The 22,432-nt window shown below is 41.1% G+C and overlaps 1 protein-coding gene across 15 annotated transcripts in view; it reads left to right on the top strand.

Moving 5' to 3' along the window:
• Positions 1-22,432, top strand: part of dgkh (diacylglycerol kinase, eta) — a 108,307-nt gene that overhangs the window by 40,219 nt on the left and 45,656 nt on the right. For 13 of the 15 annotated variants that reach the window (XR_010096454.1, XR_010096455.1, XM_063496762.2 and 10 more), the window contains 16 exons: positions 1,267-1,371; positions 2,530-2,662; positions 9,377-9,483; positions 9,705-9,830; positions 11,268-11,370; positions 16,225-16,387; positions 16,524-16,632; positions 16,966-17,187; positions 17,453-17,544; positions 18,203-18,302; positions 18,456-18,765; positions 18,904-19,029; positions 20,648-20,782; positions 20,902-21,019; positions 21,188-21,298; positions 22,004-22,100. Coding sequence is in view for 13 of the 15 variants with exons in the window: in XM_063496762.2 (XP_063352832.1) it covers positions 1,267-1,371; positions 2,530-2,662; positions 9,377-9,483; positions 9,705-9,830; positions 11,268-11,370; positions 16,225-16,387; positions 16,524-16,632; positions 16,966-17,187; positions 17,453-17,544; positions 18,203-18,302; positions 18,456-18,765; positions 18,904-19,029; positions 20,648-20,782; positions 20,902-21,019; positions 21,188-21,298; positions 22,004-22,100 (2,157 nt within the window). In the remaining 2 variants the exon portion in view is untranslated. The other 2 variants (XM_063496765.1, XM_063496763.1) reach the window with 2 other exon arrangements.

Genomic DNA, 22,432 nt, shown 5'->3' on the forward strand with positions numbered 1-22,432 from the left:
AAGCATGTGAAGCCAACATGAAAGTCATTTAAACCTAAATCCTTCCAATGCAATCGGAATCGGAAGCCCAGTTGTCTCAGTCTGTGACCTCTTTCTTGGTGATTTGTAATTTTAGTTGCTAGTTTTCTGTCTCTTTCAACATAGCTTCATATTCACTTTGTGAATTATGGGCCCATTTAGAGTGAAAAGCTTTAGGATAGAGATACCTTGTGAGTAATAAGTTCCTACTAATGATGCACTAGTATTGCTTGTTTGTCACAGTTGGTTTTAAAAATCAAAGATAACAATGAATAAAACATTTAACTAGAGGCAGTATCAGACAAGTAATGCTGTGCCAATTTTGAAGTTATTGTGGCTATGACCATCTTATATATACAGTCTACAGATTTCACAAGCAGCTTCTCTGTAGAATGTATTTCAAAATTAGCTCTTTATTTTTACACTTTGTTTTCCACACTTGTCCAAAAAGCAGACTGGATAGCTCAATAAATGAATTAAATGGTTTTAATGACTCATTTGGTAATACAGTCCACTTAAAATATGGCATTTGTATTTAGTGACCTGCTTTAGACGAAGCATTTCTTGCAGCATTTCTTGCAGATAGAAAGCTAGTGGTTGTAGTAGTTTTAGTGCTGTGAGATTATCTTGTGTATGTGTGTGTGAGCAGTGCCTGTATTTAAACTCTCTCCTCTCACTAATGTAAATCAAGATAACACACTGTGGGAAAACAATGACTTGGAAAGAAATGGAGAGAAGGAAGAGATGAGTGAGCATAAATAAGTGATGGGCTGTTGAAAGGGTGCTGTTTGTCTGTAGGGTTATCTACAGGCACTGTCCTTTAAACACACACACACACACACATGCTCACAAGTAGAGGATGAGAGAGGAGGAGGCAACGGGAGAGAGAGAGGCTCTTTGCCTTTACTGAGGCGCTTTGCCTGTCAGCACATATCTGCCTCAAAGCAGCATGAAGAGCTGGGAAGAGACTTAACTGAAGAAGGTGTGAGTGAGCTAGAGTTAATGAGAGACAAAGAGAGTGTATGTATGTAAGAGAGAGAGAGAGCGAAGGAGAGAGAGAAAGAGGGAGGGGGGCTTCACATCTTTGCTCTCTCTTAAAGACAGAGCCGGTTGTTCTCCACTCAGAGGTACCGCAGGCTGAAGAGGAAAGAGCTGGAAACATTAAGCTCTGTTTCTCTTGCGCTCTCTCGCTGTTTAGCCACAGTATCTGTCTCACTCTCTCGTACCTCCTCCCCCCTTTGCCTCCAGGTGATCACTCCGTTCCGTAGGCTCATCCTCTGTGCTGAGAACAGGAAAGAGATGGAGGACTGGATCAGCTCGCTCAAGTCCGTCCAGTCCAGAGAGCATTACGAGGTAAGGTCCAGTTCAACAGATTAAAGTGTGTGTGTGTGTGGAGGGGGGGGGGGGGGTGTTTGTTTGGCAGTTTTGGGGATGGGATACATAGAAATATGGAGTTTAGATAGGGCTGCAGCACATGCATAAGCACGCCTTCACCCGCATGTAGTCACATGTTCGACACTGGGCAGAGTAACAGTAAGAAAAACTGTATTGGCACATCCTATTCTCCCAAGTGTTTTTTCTCCTTATGACTTTCTAACACAGAACATACTCGGTAGATGCCTATTTGAAAGCTTTTTTTTTTTTTCACTTCAAGCCAGTATTTCTTGAAGAATCTAGAAAACATGTTACCAGCATCAAAACTGATCATAACTGCTCAGCGTATTCCACTGTCAACAGAATATGTTAAGAAGACTGTAAATCCTGGCTGTGCACTGACAGCGAGGTGATGTGGCGAGCACAGGAAGAAAGCTGTGCTGCATTTTAATGCCTTTGATTTGAGAGGAAAATCTTATATAAGACCCCATCCCTCACCCCCTTACTGCACTGCAGTGCAGCAGCAACCCCAGAGCTCACACAACACAGGGAACACACATGTTCACACAAACACACGCACACACACAGACACACAAGCATGCGCACTCCTGCCAATATGTCCACACAGCAGCATTTAATTGCCGTATCCTTTTATGTGACACTGTTAAAGAATGCAAGTGCCCCAGTTTTTAAGCACCTGTTACAGTTGTACTTGCGAAAAACCAATTATATCCAGGACTGCGCCAACTACTGCAGACGCAACACCCACATGGGTACACTACACTGTGGCTCCACAGTAGGACCTCTCCATATACTAATGTGTAGAGGCATCCAGTTCATCTGACCTGGGTGTGTAGCTTTTTGTAAAACCGCTGAGCAGTCGTCACTCTAACAACTCTAAGGAAGTGGAGGCTCTCTCTCTCCTGCGGAGGCTCTTTTCTTATACCAGGCACTTTCCTAACTAATGTTATGGCGTTAGGGGAAAATGAATAATAGTTATTCTAAAAGAAAGCTAGTACACCACAAAGGAGTCGAGTATCAATTGTGTGCCTGTAAATCAATATTCAATGTTTTTTTCTTTTTGATCATGCTTACATTTGTGACATGTGACTGCTGTTTTCACCTCTCCTTTGCCAGACAGCACAGTTTAATGTGGAACATTTCTCAGGGATGCACAACTGGTACGCCTGCTCCCATGCACGGCCCACCTTTTGCAATGTTTGTAAGGATAGTTTGTCTGGGGTCACATCTCACGGCCTCTCCTGTGAAGGTGAGTACAAACACACTCAAAGCTACATATGCTTACTATCACACGTGTGAAACTCAAAAAGGATCATTATTTCATGTATTTCACTTTAAATTTGGGGTAAGGCAACATGTTTTTGTCATCACTGGATGAAAAATCAAAAGATTTTTGGCACTAGCTTCAAGAATGCATAGACTACTCAATACTCCATTTGCAGTCCGCTAGTTTCTCCTGTCCCTGTTCTCACTGTAAGTGCATCTCCTCACACAAATGATAGGTCCTGTGCAGTGGAGCTATCTAACAACAAAAAGGTGAAGTGATATAATGTTAAGTTAGTACTGAGTTGACAGTAACACAGTGTTAGCCTAAGTGCACTAAAAGCTTCAGAAGATGGCAAGAGTGCAAACAAGAGAGAGGAGGACAGAGAGACAACAGGGAAAAAATTTGTCATCTAAGCTTTTCACTCGTGCCACAAACTACTGCAGAAAATGAAGAAAATTGTTGGTGTAGGAGGTATGACATCCATCCAAACTTCCAAAGAACCGCTGCACTGCTGCTAACTGCATGGCTCTCAACAGCTATGAGGTCACTAAAGACCTTGGTACTTGTTTTTGTTGTTGTTTTTTTTGTTTTTTTAGGTTGCAAAAAAGGTCGCAAAAATTGGCACATATGTAACACTTAAAATGTCTTAAAATGCCTTTTACTTCTCCAACACAAACACCTACACTGATTGGAGAGCTAACCGCAGCCTCACAGAGTAAACAAATATGTGACGTATGATCAAAAAGATTCCAGAACTCTGCCCATCCCAACACACCAGATGTAAATTTGGCTGCTTTTCCTCTCAGATTGACGTGGACATTCCATGTCTCGTCCTACATTTCAGTCACCATGGACTTAGGTGTAATTACGGTGATTTTTAGGTCAGCTGGCAAGTATCTCCAGGTAGAGTAATAATCCTTTTTTTAACAGAAGGGAGCTCATGGTAGTTGCCCTAACATGAACTGTTTTGTGTAAGTCTGTGCTTCACTATATCTATATCAAATAATAATGTGAGCATATGTGCTAAGTAATCCCTGTGAAACTAAAGCTCAGGCTTCAGATTGCTTTTTTAAAAATGTTTTTTAACTTGTGTCTGTGTCATGTCGGTGAGAGTGGTTACTCCTAATATGGTCGTCTCATGTGGAACAGGCAAGGAAGCTAAAACCACACAAAGGATCAACTCGCATCAAGACCCAGCATAGGACAAATAAAGATCGGTTTGAATTCTGAAGCACACAAAGCTAGTCTAGTAGAGTCTAAGCATATCATGATAGAGATGGAAATGGGCACATTAAGTCTTCTTTAATGAGAATGAGGCAGGTTGAAATGACGCTGAATTATCTTGTGAAGAATTTGTTTTTAGACACATAGTGTTTTCTTACATAACTCTCTTTCCTGGCTCCTACTTCAAATAGCCACTCTTTTAAGATCAGACACCCTATAGTATTGCAACAGATGATTTTGCTTTGGAAGCAAAGCCTGTGAGTTGGCAGGTCTATAGGCACTTTGGGAAGGCTATATTGCTATTTTACGTAAGGACTGGTGAGTCACTGAAGTGAGAAAAGTCTTTTCTTGTGTCTGCCCAAGTGCAGCAGATTGGATATACCTGAGCCAGCAAGAGTCTTTGAAATGCACTGGGTTGTGGAGTGGGATGCCCATCAAGCTCACAGCCAGCATATGAATGCATGTCACCCTGTATTCATATGCTTTTATGCCATATTGCGCATTAGATAAGCGTTGACTTAGACTGCATTTTTTAAAAATAGCATTTCACTTGCCTCCAATTGCCCTTAACAGGGAAAAAACTGTTAAAGGATCATGAATGACACCATATCTCCTCACCTCATGTGTGAAAGAACAGAGAAGTGGGGTGTTATGAGGAAGGTGTTTGACATGGGGGGCTGACACTATTTTTTTTTTCTTTTTTGTACTTTCTTTTAGCTGGTGTAAAGTGTTATTGACAGGCAGCAGGCCATAATGAGCACCATCTGCATATCCTCTCACTCTAATTTTGCTAATGTTCCCCTGTGAGCATGTGCATGTGTAACTCAGTCCCGTGTGTGTGCCTACATGTGCGCTGGGTTTGCTGTATACGTGTGGAGGCAGTGAGAGCCTCTCCACTCAGTGCTCATTATCCTCTCATTTCCAGAGCAGAAGGCAAAAGAGAGAGACATAGAGAGAAAGACCAAATCATTAGAGCAGTATCTAATGGTTGTCATTTGAATCGGCTTATTTTGCGCCACGCATAGACAAGCAACAATAGAAAGGTGCATTGAGATTATGGGGTTTTCATTATACATCACTGAGAGAAGCCTTCCATTGGGCACAAGGTACCTACAGGCAGACATTCATGGACATTGTTTTTTGGGCTAAATCACCATGAAGCAAAGTGAAAGTTACATATGGATATACAGTAATGGCATAAAAAATGCTTATATGTTTATTTTAATTTTTAAAATTAGCTAGACAGCACACTACACTGGCTAGTGCCATTTTCTCACAGCGAGAAGGTCTTGGGTTTGACTAAACCAGGTAGTTGGGGCAGTTCATGGTGATGATCCATTCATGATGCATTGTAGAGTGTAAATGTTCTCCCTGTGCATGCATGAGTTTCCTCCGGTTATTCTGGCTTCCTCCCACAGTCCAAATGGACGCATATTAGGTTAACTGGTGATTCTGAATTGGTTGTAGGTGTAAATGTGATTGTTGTCTGTCTCTGTGTGTTAGCCCTACAGTAGACTGGTGACCTGTCTAGGATGTATCATGCCTCTTGTCCAGTGACAGCTAGAGTAGTCTCCAGCCCCCCTGTAACCCTGAATTGGATAAGTGGTAAATATGTCTTTGTGACCAAGTCAACAAAAAAATTTTCAGTTACCATAAAAAGTACAGCTTAAGATTAGTAGATCGGTATAAGAGTCAGTTATAATCAGCCCAACATGTTCTGTTTATATCAAACTCTCATGCAGTCTTGAATCTCATCCGCTAAGTGTATCCCACTTTTTAACATATCAATAAAAGATTTCATATATTTTTTTATTGTCTGCTCACGTGCAAAACGATTGTAAGTACTGAAGTAGATCCACAACCTTATTTCTTTATATTTTGTTAGGATAACACTGTGTTGTCATCAACTCAGTAATAACTTTCACTTCACCTTTCTGAGTTAGATAACTCAGAGTGAGACAACAGAGCTAAAGTTTTAGCACCGTGCACACAGCTTGGAACCATCCAGCCATGCCTCTGTCATTCCAAGTAAATGAACACTCCTAGCAGCTGCTATCATAAATGCAAAATAAGTCATGCTTTTCACTGTTGAATTTGGATAAGATAAGATACAACTTCAAATTAGTTCTTCGCTAAATTGTATGTGTAGACACAACACTGGCTCATACACTGTGTTAGACGCCTTTTTTATGCTTGAGCGATTCATGGGACAGTGTTAAGTGGCATAACAATCAAAACAACATTCCTCTGAAAGTGGTCATGTAAAATGAGTGGACTGAAAATAAGAGAAAAAGCAGCCAATATTAAAAGAAACACTTTGAAAGACCTTCAGAAAGCCTGGAGAGCTATTATCCAAGATACATCCACCCATCCATCCAATTCCTTCCAATGATGCAATTAAGGTCGTAGCTGTTCCAGCTGTCTTGCTCAAGACCACAGTTAAGGTCTCCCTTCTTGAAAGCAAAATAGAAAGAAATGAGGGGTTGTTCAAGAGTTTTGGACAATACTGCTGGAATTTGTATATGTTTTGGTGATACAAAGCAGTTGTAAAGCACCTGTGGCTCAGGAGGTAGATCTACAACCTGGAAAGTCAGTGGTTTGATCTCTGGTGTCCTTGGATAAGATGTTGAACCCCAAGTTGTCCACAGTCCAATTTTAGTGAATGTGTGGAAGTGTGTGTGTGATAGGTACAAAGCTGTAAAAATGAATGTCTGTCAATGGACAAATGTGGTGTCAAAGTGTCAAAGTCTTTTGAGTCCTCAGTAAGAGTAGAAAATTTGTGGTAAATTATTCAATTTACTGCACAAATAAACTATGTCATAACTTTTGTGATAACACAGGGCTTTATCTAGCTTTGACATAGCCGTACCATTCAGGTGTGCATGTTACAACAGTTGTTACTGTGTTCACACATCTTTAGCACAGAGTTGGAGTGGTTAGCACCTGCTGATTGGCTAGGGAATTTTACTGTAAGGAACTTATCTGCAGGGACATGCTCCACCCTGACAACCATAGCTGGATAAGCACTGAAGATTAAAAAGATTTCAAAGACATTTAGCTATAAAAGGGCATTGTTTTAACCAAATCGTTGCATTTTTTAAAATGTGATGTTTGGCACACATTATTTAAATGTGTGCTAAGCATGCCTACATGTTCCTGTATGTTCTGCAGAATGGCTAATTCATTGGAGTTATTTCAAAATACTTTCATTGTCAGCAGCGACAGTGAGAATGGGAGGATCACCCATGAGAATATGAGAACCAGTATGTGAGAATGGGAGAGAGTGGGAGACAAGAAAATAGAGAGGCTATCATAGAAGGCAGTCTTTATTAAACTTTGAGGGCAGCCTGCCAAACAGTTTCACAGCAATCAGCGTGGCTTAAATTTCCCTTCGATTTCCTGCACAGGACAGTCAGTGGGGATTGATTTGTGCTACCTACCCATAAACACACACACAAACCGTAAAAGCAGTTTGCCTTTCCGTCTGTATTTCACCCTCACACAGACACTCACAGTCTGAGACAATGTTTTCTTCTAGTCTGGTTTGTATGACGGCTCTGTGTATGGCCATTAACAGGCAGTGGTATTATGTCCTGAGAATTCTCTTAACGTCCTACTAATGCTCTCTAACAGCATTTAGTGGTAGACGAGATTGAAACATTGATTGTTGCTCCCGGATATGACTTTGGCTCAGTTTGTAGTGTATCTGTGTGGCATGCCTAATGACGAGGTTTTGCGTGTTTAGAGAGAGAGAGGACAACAAGGTGGGGTAGCTGGAAGCAAAGCTCCCCATATCGCAGACATTATTCATGAGTCCGCTAAGTGCCTCATCTTTACAGGAGAAAAAGTCGAGAGCAGTCTCCGTCTGTCTGTGCCGCTATACTGTTTCTTAAGAAACATTTATGTTGTATTTACACTTCACTCTTCATTCCTGTTCAAAGCAGCCAGCATTAAACACATTCAAGTCCATGCTTCTGCTTCTCATTTATATGGACTAAAGCTTGATGGACTGGATGTTAAAGTTGTACAATGACTTTGTCAGCACTGATCATCTTTAGTAAAAATGATGTAAGATCCCTCCATCACCACACCTACTTGTAGCTCTGTGTTTACACTGATCAAGTAACAAAAATCTTACCAGGCTTAAGCCCTGTGAAGCTCCAGAGCTCTCTTTGTTAAGTGAATGTCCATTCAAGGTTCCTTCTTTTTTTTCTTTCTGTTTCGATCACTCTTTACCTCCTTTGACACTAGCAACATTTCGTTTGCCCGGTAGACCTTCCACAATCATTCCCATTGCTGAACCATGCAGCATTTGATTAACCTGGGAGAACTACCCAATCTCTCCAATAGTCTAGGAAAAAAATGCTGTCCTCTTCCAGTTTTGGTTGCTTTTTTCAGCCTTCATTTTCTTGATTTTCTGGTAAACAGTAAATGCATAGTGAAAGTAAGGTTAGCAATGTAACACTGCTAAAAATCATTGTTCTCTAACTACTACATTACTTCTTAAATCAAGAAGCGTCTGACGTTTCAGTTGAATAGTTAGGTATTTGATAGGAGGATTGATAGCACTCTAATACTCTCTTAGCTTAATTTAGCACAGACAATGGAGACAGACAACACCTAGCATGACTCTCTTGCAAACTACCTGCAAAATGGAGGTAGTCAAGTTCATGAGTTGAATAGTTTGGTCTCACATAGGGTGCTGCAGGAGGTAGAACAGGTCATGTACCAGCCAGAAGGTTGCCAGGTCAATCCCTTGCTCCAATCTGCAGTTTGAAATGCAAACGTCAGGTTGTAAACTAGGCTAATATGGCTCACGATGAACAGTGTTTTGAGAACTTTTTTGAGAATTTACACACACAGTAGGCCTCTCATTTGGACTAATTTATTAAAACACTGGGTGTGTCTGTTTCTGAGGTCTTCATTTGTGTTTTCAGTCAAGAAAAATAATTCATATTATGTTGCTGCCATTTTTTTTGTTCCTGTGCAATATTTGGGCAGATGTGCAATTTCCATCCTTATCCTTAACAACCATAGCCCTTCCACCCTATTATTATTTATTGTATTTTATTACGATGCCCTTGTACACACCCCCACAATGCTTCCTGCAACCCAAACAACGTGTATATAGTGTACATAGTATTCTTATATTTTTTCTCTTTCTTTTCTTGTATATTGTTTTCTTTACTTTCGCACCTTTGTGGTCTTGCTACCTAATTTGACTGTGCAAGCAAGTGTACAATGACAATAAAAGTTCTAAAAATGTAATCAAATTAGAAAAAAATGTGACTAGAGACCTTTCAAACTGACATCTTAAATTGGCTAGAAATAAATGGTTTATTTCTTTAAAGTCTTTGGAGGAAGATTATCTGGATCACTGTTTGATTCATAAATAACTGTCATAATCATCAAAGTGACAGTTGAAAGGTGGAAACCATTGTCAGACTCAGGTGTGATATTTGTGTTTTACAGTGTGCAAATTCAAAGCGCACAAACGCTGTGCTGTCAGAGCCACCAACAATTGTAAATGGACCACCCTGGCCTCCATAGGGAAGGATATCATTGAAGATGAGGATGGGGTAAGTTTGTTCAAAAGCAGTCTTCTTTGAAAGGCAGAAAGTTCATGTAATTTTTGAATAAGATTTTGAGCTGCTTGAGAATTTCCTCAGCCTGGTTTTCTGCAAAGAGTTTCTAAAATATAATGTGGGAGTCAATATAGAAAACTCTCCTAGTTCAAGTGAACGGAAGCCGACATTATTAACCATTTTTAATTTTGTGTGTGTGTGTTTGAAACCTACAGATTGCAATGCCTCACCAGTGGTTGGAAGGCAACCTGCCTGTCAGTGCCAAGTGTGCTGTGTGTGATAAGACGTGTGGCAGCGTACTGAGACTGCAGGATTGGCGCTGCCTCTGGTGCAAAGCTATGGTAAGGCATCTGTCACATGCATCAATCGCACATAACATTAAAACCATCTGGTTAATTTTATGTAGGTTCCCTGTTGTCGTGCCAAGGCTCTGATCCAAGCATGGACATGGGAGGTTTGGAGGTTTCCTTTTTCACTGGGCTGATCGCAGCACTTGGGCTTGTCCTGGCACTCACCACAAACTCGTGAATGATTGGAATCTGAGAAATCTGGAGAGCCAGCTGGAACAATCTGGGAACTCAACTTGTAGTCATCCTCTGGGGGCAGCTGTCAGTTACTCCTGGCTTTCTTTATTGCAGACAATAAATATCTGGTTGATGAATACAGATGAATTACAAAAGGTCATAAAAACCTTAATAACAATATCTGATGGTTTTAAGATTGTATTTTGGGAAATACAGTCCCTCTTTTTACACTTCAGAAGGACTTTACCCAAATGCTATCAGAGCCTGCAAACCAGTTTCCAGTACAAAACTCTTTTCCTTTGTTTACAAATTCTGCATATTTACCATGATCAGGTATAACATTATTACCATTATGACCATGATATAGTGTTGCTGAAGAAGTCACTTGGATGAGTGACGAAATGTTTCTCCCACTGAAAACGCTACGTCCAGATGAACAGAATCAACCTTTGGAGATTTACTTACCTGGATGATTGAGAATGCATCAAGATCTACCTCCTGAGCTACAGCCACCCCAGGTGCACGTGTCAAAGTAACATCCACATGGAAGGCAGGACCCAAGGTTTCTCAGAAGAACTTTGCCCAAAGCCTCACGCTGCCTGGCAGCATTAACTTTTTCGACAGTTTGAGCTACAGCAACTCGTCTGTCGGATCGGAACACATGAGCCAGCCTTTGCTTCCTACGTGCATCAATGATCCTTGGCCATTTTTCCTACTTCTAACACATCAGCTCTGAGAACAAAATGTTGCTCTCTAATACATCCCAGCCACTAAAAGGTGCCATGATGAAGAGATAATCAGTGTTATTCACTTCACCTGGAAGTGGTCATAATGTTTTGACTGATTGGTGTGTATACAGATATTTATATATAGACTTCTACTCTTAATAGCTTTTGTAGCTTAGGTTTTGGAATTGCAAACTCAGCCCATTTTTATTTAGTTGTTCTATATTATTTGATTTCTATATATATGTATATGTATATATTGTATACAGTTTCTAAGATTGTTGTAAATATCAGAGCATTTACAGAAAGACTTATTTTTAGAGTGTTTTAAATCCATTAACAGATGTTAAATCTGACATGTAGAAGACAGGCAACCTGTATCATTCAATGTGTTTCTTTTAAATTATGACACCCACAAGGAATTTTATACCATAGTTGTTTTATTTCTTTATTAGAGGAAAAATCAATAATCTTATATCTAAAATCTGCTTAGAGTTTTAATTCCCTGTATTTGGTGTTGTTCTTTTAGGTGCACACAGCCTGCATGGACTTATATCCACGCAAGTGTCCCCTAGGTCAATGCAAAGTCTCCATCATCCCCCCTACTGCTCTCAACAGCATTGACTCAGATGGTAGGCAACACACACGTGATCAGCCGTGCAATCGTGCTGACTCACTCTGAGGGTCAGAGGTTGCACCTGTAAGTAGTCATTAGTTTTCAGAGGTGAATTCATGAGCTTTTGCTCTTATTTGGTCAGCTGATGACTTCCCATTGAACTTTGACCTTTTGCTCTATCGTATGAAAAGATAGTGGCAGGGAGGATGATTCATTTTGGTTTAGTCAGCATCCACTCAGGGACACAGCCACTGACACTTTCCTTTTCTCAATACCTTCTTCTCTGAAGAAAGAAAAAATTATAAAATTATTTTCCCCTCTGATCTTAGCACCAAACAGACCCAAAGCAAGTTTATTAAACTGCGGCATAAGTGGTTCAATCATGTATATACGGCTATTTGACTAGACGGTGTTAAATGAATGACAGTGTAAAATTATTATGTTTTTTGTTAAACTGTTCTTTTCAAACCATCACTACTAAACTCTTCATTATTGTGTGTGTGCTTTATCGCTCCAACAAATGTACAAAGTTCATATATTCTGTAAAAACCCATGGATGGCAAGGAGATGAGAGCACTTTTAAAAAAAAGAGCAGACCCAAAACATAAACTGTATGCAGCAGGAAATGTTTAGGTTTTATTCACAAGTTATCAACATTTATGTCTCACATTCTGATTTACTCAAGAGTGCCTCCCTTTTATATATTAAATTACTGAGACATAGAATACACAAAAATGACAAACTTTTACTATAAATTCTCCCTTCCATTTCTTTTTATATGGAGTTCAGTATAGAGTGTTAATACAGGATCATGACACTGCCTGTTTCTCATATAGTGAGGTGGTTAAAAATAGACCCATGTGACAGTTTGAAACACACGTTTCTTAAAATAGATCCTCTCACAAGATGTGTGCATGTGATAAAAACCCAATTTGATAATGATACAACTATGCAAGAGGCTTCAAAATACCCTCAGACTCTATTCATGATCTCAACATAAAGGCAGACTTTATACAGGTGTGTGTGTGTGTGTGTGTGTGTGTGTGTGTGTGTGTGTGTGTGTGTGTGTGTGGTGTGTGTGTGTGTGTGTGTGTGTGTGTGTGTGTGTGTGTGTGTGTGTGTGTGTGTGTGTGCGTGATTATGTGTTTGCCAGTGCTTAAACCCGTTTTAGATGGAGATCAGCACCTGAGAGGCAGACTCAGATTAGCATGTGGGATTAGATTACTGTTGCTGAAGCCAGTGGCTGGATCTGTCTTTCTCTCTCTCACACACACACACACACATACACACACACACAAACAGACACCTATATACAGTAAACACAGGCGAATCAGTCTGTGAAAAGCCGGCATCTGCTAATTGGTAGATGGATGGAGGAGAGACAGAGAACAGGAGGACAGAGTCCAGATGAAAGGAGGGCGAGAGTAAGATACAAGCAGAGAAAGGGAGAGGGCTAACAAAAGGGGAGATATATGCTTCGTTAGGCTCTCTCTCTCTCTCTCTCTCTGTCTCTCTCCCTCTTTCTCTTTCTTGCTCTCTTTCTGTCCTTCTCTCGCCGTCATCTCGGCACGTGCCAGGATCCCCTCTGCTCAAACACTGGCTGAAAAGAGGGGGAGTTTGGTTGTAATTGGCTGGGGGGGCTGACTGTAGCACGTGCCAGAGTATCGTGACTCCCTGCTTGTCCTTCCTCTCTCCTCCACTTTCATGTGCTCTCCCTCTGTTCATCCTTTACAGAAACAGTCACAAAGAGAGTGACCCAGAAAGGACGATAAATCAAAAGATTGTAGAGGAAGAGATTAAAGAGAATGAGAAAGATATGAAGAAGGACGAATGTGTCCATGCTGCCAGAGATGGTATTCCCATATATTTAAGGTTGAAGCCTTAAAATGCGCAAAGCTTTCACCACAGAGGCAGTGTTCAGATTACAGCTGGTAGTTGCATTACCTCCCCGAGACCAGAGTATGTATATGTGTTTTGTCCTCTACTGCACAGCAAAACACGTGTTTGTGGCATGTGTTAAGCCCGTCCTATGCATTATTATGCTTGGTGTCACACACACACACACACACACAGGAGTTTGATGAGGCTGTTTAGAGATGACAGAGCTGGCTCACACCTGCTGTATCTAGCACTGCTGCTCAAGTTTAAGTCATAACATGGTAAGATATTTAAAACACTAAAGCATCAAGTTAAGTCAGTTTTATTTAAACATTCTAGTAGCACAAATCAAAGGTTTTACCTGATTTTTTTTTCTTCAATCCAATTCAATTTGAATTAGATGAAAATGCTAAAAAAAACAAGGAAGCACTTGGTGACAGGGGGAAGGAAAAACTCCTTCTTAACAGGAAGAAACCTCTGTCTGAAGCAGGATCAGGGAGGGGCAGCCATCTGCCGCAACTGGTTACACTACAGCAGATAGCAATCATGACATCAACATTTTTTGGTGGAGTCTGTATTTTGATTCCCTAATGTTAGCATACAGTGCTGGATTATCAACTAGCTGGCATGCTTGGTTATCAGACTGTGCTAAGTAATTAATGCTAAATAACAAATCAGACCAAATTCTAGAATGTTGCGCACCAAAATGGAAGCATAGGCTTCTTAGATGGGCTACGTCACACAGTAGAGCCTATTATCAGTAAGACAGTAACATTATATTGCTCAAAAAGGTGTCAACTGCAAAAAAATCAAGCGCTCCACTGCAGTGACCTCAGTTAGTGGAGCAGACACCAGTCAGCTTGTGTTGACACACGGCAACACCCCTAATCTTAAAGTGCTTACAAAAATCGAACAGGTGATATATTACTTTTATAATAATATTAGATTAGATTAGATTAGATTAGATAAAACTTTATTAATCCCTCAGGTGGGTTCCTCTGGGAAATTCAGTATAGAGTTGATATCGAGGTTGAAGCTAACCATAGACACCAAAAATGTTTTTCTTACCAGGTTGTGAAAATGTGTTTTTTTAGTGCTGGAAAGTTGTGCATTTAAAAGTGGGCAATAAACTCAAGTGGCCATAAGAGGAAATCCCGTTTATACAGGTCCTTCTCAAACAATTAGCATATTGTGATAAAGTTCATTATTTCCTGTAATGTACTGATAAACATTAGACTTTCATATATTTTAGATTCATTACACACAACTGAAGTAGTTCAAGCCTTTCATTGTTTTAATATTGATGATTTTGGCATACATAACTCATGAAAACCCAAAATTCCTGTCTCAAAAAATTAGCATATCATGAAAAGGTTCTCTAAACGAGCTATTAACCTAACCATCTGAATCAACGAATTAACTCTAAACACCTGCAAAAGATTCCTGAGGCTTTTAAAAACTCCCAGCCTGATTCATTACTCAAAACCGCAATCATGGGTAAGACTGCCGACCTGACTGCTGTCCAGAAGGCCATCATTGACACCCCCAAGCAAGAGGGTAAGACACAGAAAGAAATTTCTGAACGAATAGGCTGTTCCCAGAGTGCTGTATCAAGGCACCTCAGTGGGAAGTCTGTGGGAAGGAAAAAGTGTGGCAGAAAACGCTGCACAACGAGAAGAGGTGACCGGACCCTGAGGAAGATTGTGGAGAAGAACCGATTCCAGACCTTGGGGGACCTGCGGAAGAAGTGGACTGAGTCTGGAGTAGAAACACCCAGAGCCATAGTGTACAGACGTGTGCAGGAAATGGGCTACAGGTGCCGCATTCCCCAGGTCAAGCCACTTTTGAACCAGAAACAGCGGCAGAAGCGCCTGACCTGGGCTACAGAGAAGCAGCACTGGACTGTTGCTCAGTGGTCCAAAGTACTTTTTTCGGATGAAAGCAATTTTGCATGTCATTCGGAAATCAAGGTGCCAGAGTCTGGAGGAAGACTAGGGAGAGGGAAATGCCAAAATGCCTGAAGTCCAGTGTCAAGTACCCACAGTCAGTGATGGTCTGGGGTGCCATGTCAGCTGCCGGTGTTGGTCCACTGTGTTTTATCAAGGGCAGGGTCAATGCAGCTAGCTATCAGGAGATTTTGGAACACTTCATGCTTCCATCTGCTGAAAAGCTTTATGGAGATGAAGATTTCATTTTTCAGCACGACCTGGCACCTGCTCACAGTGCCAAAACCACTGGTAAATGGTTTACCGACCATGGTATTACTGTGCTCAATTGGCCTGCCAACTCTCCTGACCTGAACCCCATAGAGAATCTGTGGGATATTGTGAGGAGAAAGTTGAGAGACGCAAGACCCAACACTCTGGATGAGCTTAAGGCCGCTATCGAAGCATCCTGGGCCTCCATAACACCTCAGCAGTGCCACAGGCTGATTGCCTCCATGCCACGCCGGATTGAAGCAGTCATTTCTGCAAAAGGATTCCCGACCAAGTATTGAGTGCATAACTGAACATAATTATTTGAAGGTTGACTTTTTTTGTATTAAAAACACTTTTCTTTATTGGTCGGATGAAATATGCTAATTTTTTGAGATAGGAATTTTGGGTTTTCATGAGTTATGTATGCCAAAATCATCAATATTAAAACAATGAAAGGCTTGAACTACTTCAGTTGTGTGTAATGAATCTAAAATATATGAAAGTCTAATGTTTATCAGTACATTACAGGAAATAATGAACTTTATCACAATATGCTAATTTTTTGAGAAGGACCTGTAGACCTGGCGTAGAACTGAGCAAAAAAGATTGATTAGCCAGATCTGCTATGTGACTCCTTCTCCACTTTGGACACTCTATACACAAAAAAATTTAAATTAAAACAGCAATAAAACAGTAATTTAAGTTCTTTTTCCATGTAAATTTCACTGCTTCCAGTCTGGTGGAACAGAGCCATGTTGACTTTTGTTGTTCTTACTGCTGCCATGACTCCTCAGGCTTCTGGAAGGCCACCTGTCCCCCGTCATGTGCCAGTCCCCTCCTGGTCTTTGTCAACTCCAAAAGTGGCGACAACCAGGGAGTGAAGTTCCTACGGCGCTTCAAGCAGCTTCTGAACCCAGCTCAAGTCTTTGACCTGGTCAACGGTGGGCCACACCTTGGGTGAGGAAAACACTTGCAAACAAATCTGCCGTAAATATCCATAAATATCAAAGTGCACCGGTTTTGTTATTAGGCTTTAGTTGAAAGCTGATCCTACAGAATAAGTACATGAGTGGCTGTGTTGTGTTTTTTCCAGTTTGCGCCTGTTTCAGAAGTTTGACAACTTCCGAATCTTGGTGTGCGGAGGCGATGGCAGCGTGGGATGGGTCCTCTCAGAGATTGACAAACTCAATCTACACAAACAAGTAGTGCACAGTAACATAAGTGTTATTTTGACAATGACAATGAAAACACTATTAGGATTTGTTTCTCTTCTACTGAAAATGAATGATAATCACAAACTATCATAAACATATTGGATAGAAAGTCTTTTTAAACATACAGCTTTCCAGAACAAGTACACAGACGATAATTTGTCTTTGGCCAGTGTTCCAATTGCGCTTTTTGCCTTTGCTCTGAGCAAGCTCACATAAAGACACAAAGTCATTCCACATGCACGGGCAGGAATGTACAGACAAACAGCTCATTTTGAGTGTAGCAGACACTGATGCCAAATAAACCCTGTGCCTGCCTTTCAGTGCCAGCTGGGGGTGTTGCCCTTGGGCACCGGCAATGATCTGGCGCGAGTGCTTGGCTGGGGCCCGTCATGTGACGATGACACCCAGCTGCCTCAGATTCTGGAGAAGCTAGAGAGGGCCAGCACCAAGATGTTGGACCGCTGGAGCATCATGACCTACGAGATTAAGATCCCACCCAAACACAGCTGCCCTACCACGCCTGAGGGAGCTGACGACTGCCAGGTACTCACAGGAGTTGACAGATATTTACACGCATCAGTAGACCCAATAAAAGCCAGCAGGGGATTCCAGACAGACAGACGTGGGGAGGAGGTAGTTGCAGGGAATAGCACCTGACATTTTGAATTCATGTTCACCTTACCTCCAGTTTAAACCTGGGCAAATAATCATTTTAGCACCTATACCTTATTAACTGTAGTGCCTATAAGATTGCGTTTAACAGTTGTTTTCTGAATAGAAATAAACAGTTTCATTGTTTTCTCAACAGTTTCACATTTCAACCTATGAAGACTCAGTAGCTACTCACCTCACAAAGATCCTCAACTCTGAGCAGCACTCTGTGGTCATCTCCTCTGCCAAGTAAGTGTTACCCAGAATAAGAAGTCTAAAATCAACCCAAACAGCAATGTAATCAACTACAGGCTAAAAACTATGATGTGCATGTCGTGGTGATATTGCATTGTAATTGCTGCAGCATTATTGCAGCTGCTCCAGCAATCACACTAATAATTCTGACATTTTTAAATATGTGAGCAGTCCATTTGGGGACACATTTGTCAAAAGTACATTTAAGCAACTGTTTTTGTATTGATTTTGTCCTAGTCACAAATAACCAATGTGCCCCTCTCTTCACATAAGTAATCAACCTTTTGTTTTTGGCTGGAATAAAAATGTATTTATAAAGCACAACTCTACAACAATAGTTTTCTCAAGGTGTTTTTTTTATAGTAAGAAAGAACCGCTATGAGCAGCAGTTGGCAACAGTGGGAAGCAAGAACATCCTTTTAACAGGCTCAGGGAGGGGCAGCCATGTGCCACATTCTAGAATAAAGAACAAAGAGGAGAACAGAGAGATGAAGCTATGCCAAAAATTTACTTTTGTGAAAAATAAATTATATTTCCATATAGTGAAAATAGTAAATGAAGTATGTAAAAAGATACAAAAGGAGGTAAATAATTCGCTTTTCTCAGATTACATTATGTCAGGAAGAACTTATGTTTTCTCCCCGTTTCTTAGAATTCTGTGTGAGACAGTGAAGGATTTTGTTGCCAAAGTGGGGAAGGCGTATGAGAAAAGCACTGAGAATGCTGAGGAGTGCGACTCTATGTCTCTCAAAGTAAGCCTCAAAAACAATGCAGTAAACATCCATTATCTGCTTGTGCTGAAAGCCAACTCCATATATATTAAATTTCTGCTAATTCACTGTCCTGTGAATGCTGCTGCAGCACTCCATCTGGTCCTTAAGTGTCTCTTCCTCTGTGCCCTCCAGTGTGCCATCCTCAATGAGAAACTGGACTCCCTCCTCCAGACCCTCAACACAGAGTGCGAAGCTCTACCTCCGCTCCCCCTCTCCACTCCACCTATTGTAGAGGAGGAACAGGAGGAGGAGGAAGAGGAGGAGGAGGAGGCCAGTGAAGAGAGCCTGACAGAGCTGAAGGAGAAACTGGAGGAGGAGGAGACGGAGAAAGGAGTGGCAGGAGGTTCGCCGCACCAGCTGTTCAAAAGCAGGGAGCAGTTGATGCTCAGGGCCAACAGTCTGAAGAAAGCGGTTCGACAGGTCATAGAACAGGCAGAGAGAGGTACGTGTACTGAGTTACAGGATAAGGATTCTGCCTCGTGATGATGAATGGAATTATCAAAATGTTTTTGAAACAAAAACATGCGGTTATTACATGCAACTTATTGTGTTATGGCCAACCCATTTATGCCCTGTTTAGTGGTTGATGAGCAGAATGCCCATACGGAGGACCCAGAGCTTCCATCCCCTCTGGAGAAGGACAGCGAGGACGAGAACAGAGACAGTGAGAAAGATGAGGACACTAAGGAACTGGAAGCAGTGTCATGTAAGTGTTTCTGCTGCTTTTTGGCCTGTTCCCCTTCTACATTTGTGAGGTACTTCCAACCATTCACTTACTTGGCCTGCTACATTTCATAAAAGGCTAGTTCCAAAGAACTTAACCTGCCCAGCTTTGCATGTCCACTGTGCAAGTCTTCCAGCTTGCATTGTTCTTGTAGCTGACACATATTGTTTTCGGGTTGATTTAAGAAAATAAGTCAGCAGTGGTCGGTGTAAAAACATATTTCCTCACTCTTTTCTCTACTGAGAGAAGGAAACACAGCTATCTCTATAATTTAGGCAAGTTTAAGAACAACAAAGATGCCTTAAAGGCATAGATTTTTGTACTCATGATTTTAATGTTGCCACCTTGTGGGTATTGCAGTCATTGCACCACAGTGGACCAGAGACATAGCTAATGGAAAAAAAAAAGCCTGCTGACGCAAATCAAGTTTCCTGTCATAAATAAACTCAGGGATTAGTGCTAAAAGTGCTTGGAGCAACTTTTCCTCCTGTGATATTCCACCTCTTACACCAGGCTGAGCTGCTTAGGTCCTAATCTTCAGACTGTGGCAACTTCTTTAATAATAAATCAGTGTACCTGTTGAAAGTACACAGGCAGGCCGGCTATTTGAACATGCAGGTTACTGTGAAATGTCCACTGCGCTTCTTTGTGAGTGTGTGTGGATGGGCCACAGGATATGTTATTGTCTTAGGGGCAGAAGTTCTTCCTGTTTATCATTGGGCTGCTTCCTTCCTTCCACACATTTTCCAAGTATTAGAAGACTAGGAGGTATCAGTCAAACCCTCTGCTTTGTGTCCTCTCCTTGTTTCCGTCTTTCGTCCTGTTTCTCCTTCCTGACCAGGAAGCACTCCGAGGAAGTAGAGCAGAAGAGATTGCTGCCCATGGTCTGGTTCAAATATAGCTATCAGTTATTGTCAGCCTTCTAACCAATTGCTCTTGAAGTCATACAATGAAAGCAAAAATACTGTCAAATCCAGGATGCAACACCAGAATAAACCCTGAGCAACCAGTCTTTCAAAGTAAAAGTGTGTAATTTTCCTGTATGTCACAGTAATCATGTTGTTAGACAGTGGGACTCACTCACAAGCAATGCGTTTTGATTCATCAGTATATTCTTACCTGAAATTAAATTCGATGTAGAGAAGACAAAATATTAACTGAAAATTTGCTGGCCAAAGCCTCAACTTGTTCAGACAGTCCTTGTACAGATCACAGGTAGCGTGTGCAAGGTAGGAAAAAAATGACCATTGCATACCTTTGATGAATTGATGTTGGTTTTGTGTAACATTGTTAGGCACATCTTTGTGAATGAGGCCCATTGTGAGTACTGTCTATTGGACACATAGACCCCAAATGTTATTATTTGTACCTGCACCCAGCCTTACTGTATAAATATTATATTCCTAAAATTGCATTAATTGATACATAGAAAAATTCCCATTTTTTGTTCATATGTGGATGCATGATGCATGTCTATGGATGTGCATCTCTGTGTTAATAAGTACCCTCTGACAGCAGCTGAAGCGCATTTTGTTTTGCTTTATACTTTCCATCATATCTGTCCCTAAATTCAAAGTAAGTTTTTCTCTCCTTGGCCCAGCTGCTAAGAGTCCCTGTTCTCCAACGGAGAGGAGAGTGAGCCGTAGCACCCAGTCCTATAGCTCCTTCACCATCACACCCTTCACCACCAGCAAGGAGAATCTCCCTGTACTCAACACACGCATCATCTGCCCGGGTAAACACACATAAACAGGCACCAAACTCATCACATTGGATCAACAAGGGCACAATCAGTCAGGCATTGCAGTTCAGTATTGTGTGACACAGACGATGTGTGTTTGTGTGTATGTGCAGGTTTGCGAGCAGGTCTGGCTGCCTCTATTGCTGGCAGCTCTATCATTAGCAAGATGCTGCTGGCTAACATCGACCCTTTCGGGGCCACATCATTCATCGACCCTGACCTGGACTCTCTGTAAGGGCCATGTCTTTTTCTAATGCCTTCTTCCATCTTTGTCACTGTGATGTTGTTTGTTGGTCACATTCTACACTGTTGCTTTGTCTTTCTCCCACTTGATGTATTTGTGTGCAATCTAACTACCTTTTTTGTGTGTGTGTTTGTGTTGACTGTTTGTTCATCCAGAGAGGGCTATATGGAGAAGTGTGTCATGAACAACTACTTTGGCATTGGCTTGGACGCAAAGATCTCGCTGGAGTTTAACAACAAGCGAGAGGAGCATCCAGAGAAATGCAGGTGAGTCTCATTTCCAATGAACACAGCATATTTGTGTGGGGTTTTTTTTTATAATTTCATTTTATTTGCTTTGTTTATACATAAACAAGTACATGAACTTTTGAACAGTCCTAAGCTGGCAGCGTTGGAGCAAATCTGCCTCTTTTGATAACTGAAGTTACTTACGTCCTTTCTTCAGTTTGTGTGACAACCATTTGTCCCAGTCAAGTATTCTCATTTTTTTCAGTCTGTATGTGAGTTTTTCTATTTTCAGGACCTCGTCAGACACAATCACCAACTGTCTAGAACTGAGTGTTGCAGTCCTTAGCCAGTTTTGAGTTATAATTTTTTTTTGCTGCTAACAGGAGAACCTTAAACAGGTGTTGGTCCTTGAATAAAGACAACTAAATATGTCACCAAGAGCTGCCAAGATGCCATCCCAGAAGGGTTTTATTTTCCCACGTGTCTAAAAAAAGATTTAAAAAAAGGCAACTTTGGTTTGGTTCCATGTGATCACTTAATCTCCAGCAAGGCTGTTGTACGTTTATCTGTTTGCTTGTAATTTGGGGCATTACAAAATACAGAGTCTGACTTTTCCAGGTACATTCCCTCCATTTCAGTGATTGTGTTGCAGGTGATGTGTTGTCCACCTATTTGTGTGTTTTAAAGTTGAAGTGACACAACAGTCTTTTTCCTGCACACCGCCTCTGCACCTTCCCCACACAGGAGTCGTACCAAGAATATGATGTGGTACGGTGTTCTGGGCACTAAGGAGCTGCTGCAAAGAACCTACAAGAACCTGGAGCAGAAGGTCCAGCTGGAGGTGAGACACGGACAAAATCAGGCATTTAAGGCTTTGGATTAAAAAAGAAACGACAAAAATTTTAATTGAAAACACTGCATGTTACACACTCGCATTTCATCAGCGCTTAAATCTTTATAATCACTTAAATTACCCATGGCAGAATAAGGAACACGTGCTGACAAAAATTAGAGTTCACCTCTCCTTTTACTCACAATGAGTTTTTTTTTATTTAAAAAAAAAAAAGTTAATAAAAAAACAGTTTTAATATTAAAAAAAAATATTTTGTTTGTTATGACGTAAATACATTTAGAGAATAACGGTCCTTAATAATATGCCCTTAAAAAAATTCC

Source organism: Pelmatolapia mariae, linkage group LG16_19, assembly GCF_036321145.2.
Source record: "Pelmatolapia mariae isolate MD_Pm_ZW linkage group LG16_19, Pm_UMD_F_2, whole genome shotgun sequence".
In the NCBI taxonomy this organism is placed as follows: Eukaryota; Metazoa; Chordata; class Actinopteri; order Cichliformes; family Cichlidae; genus Pelmatolapia; species Pelmatolapia mariae.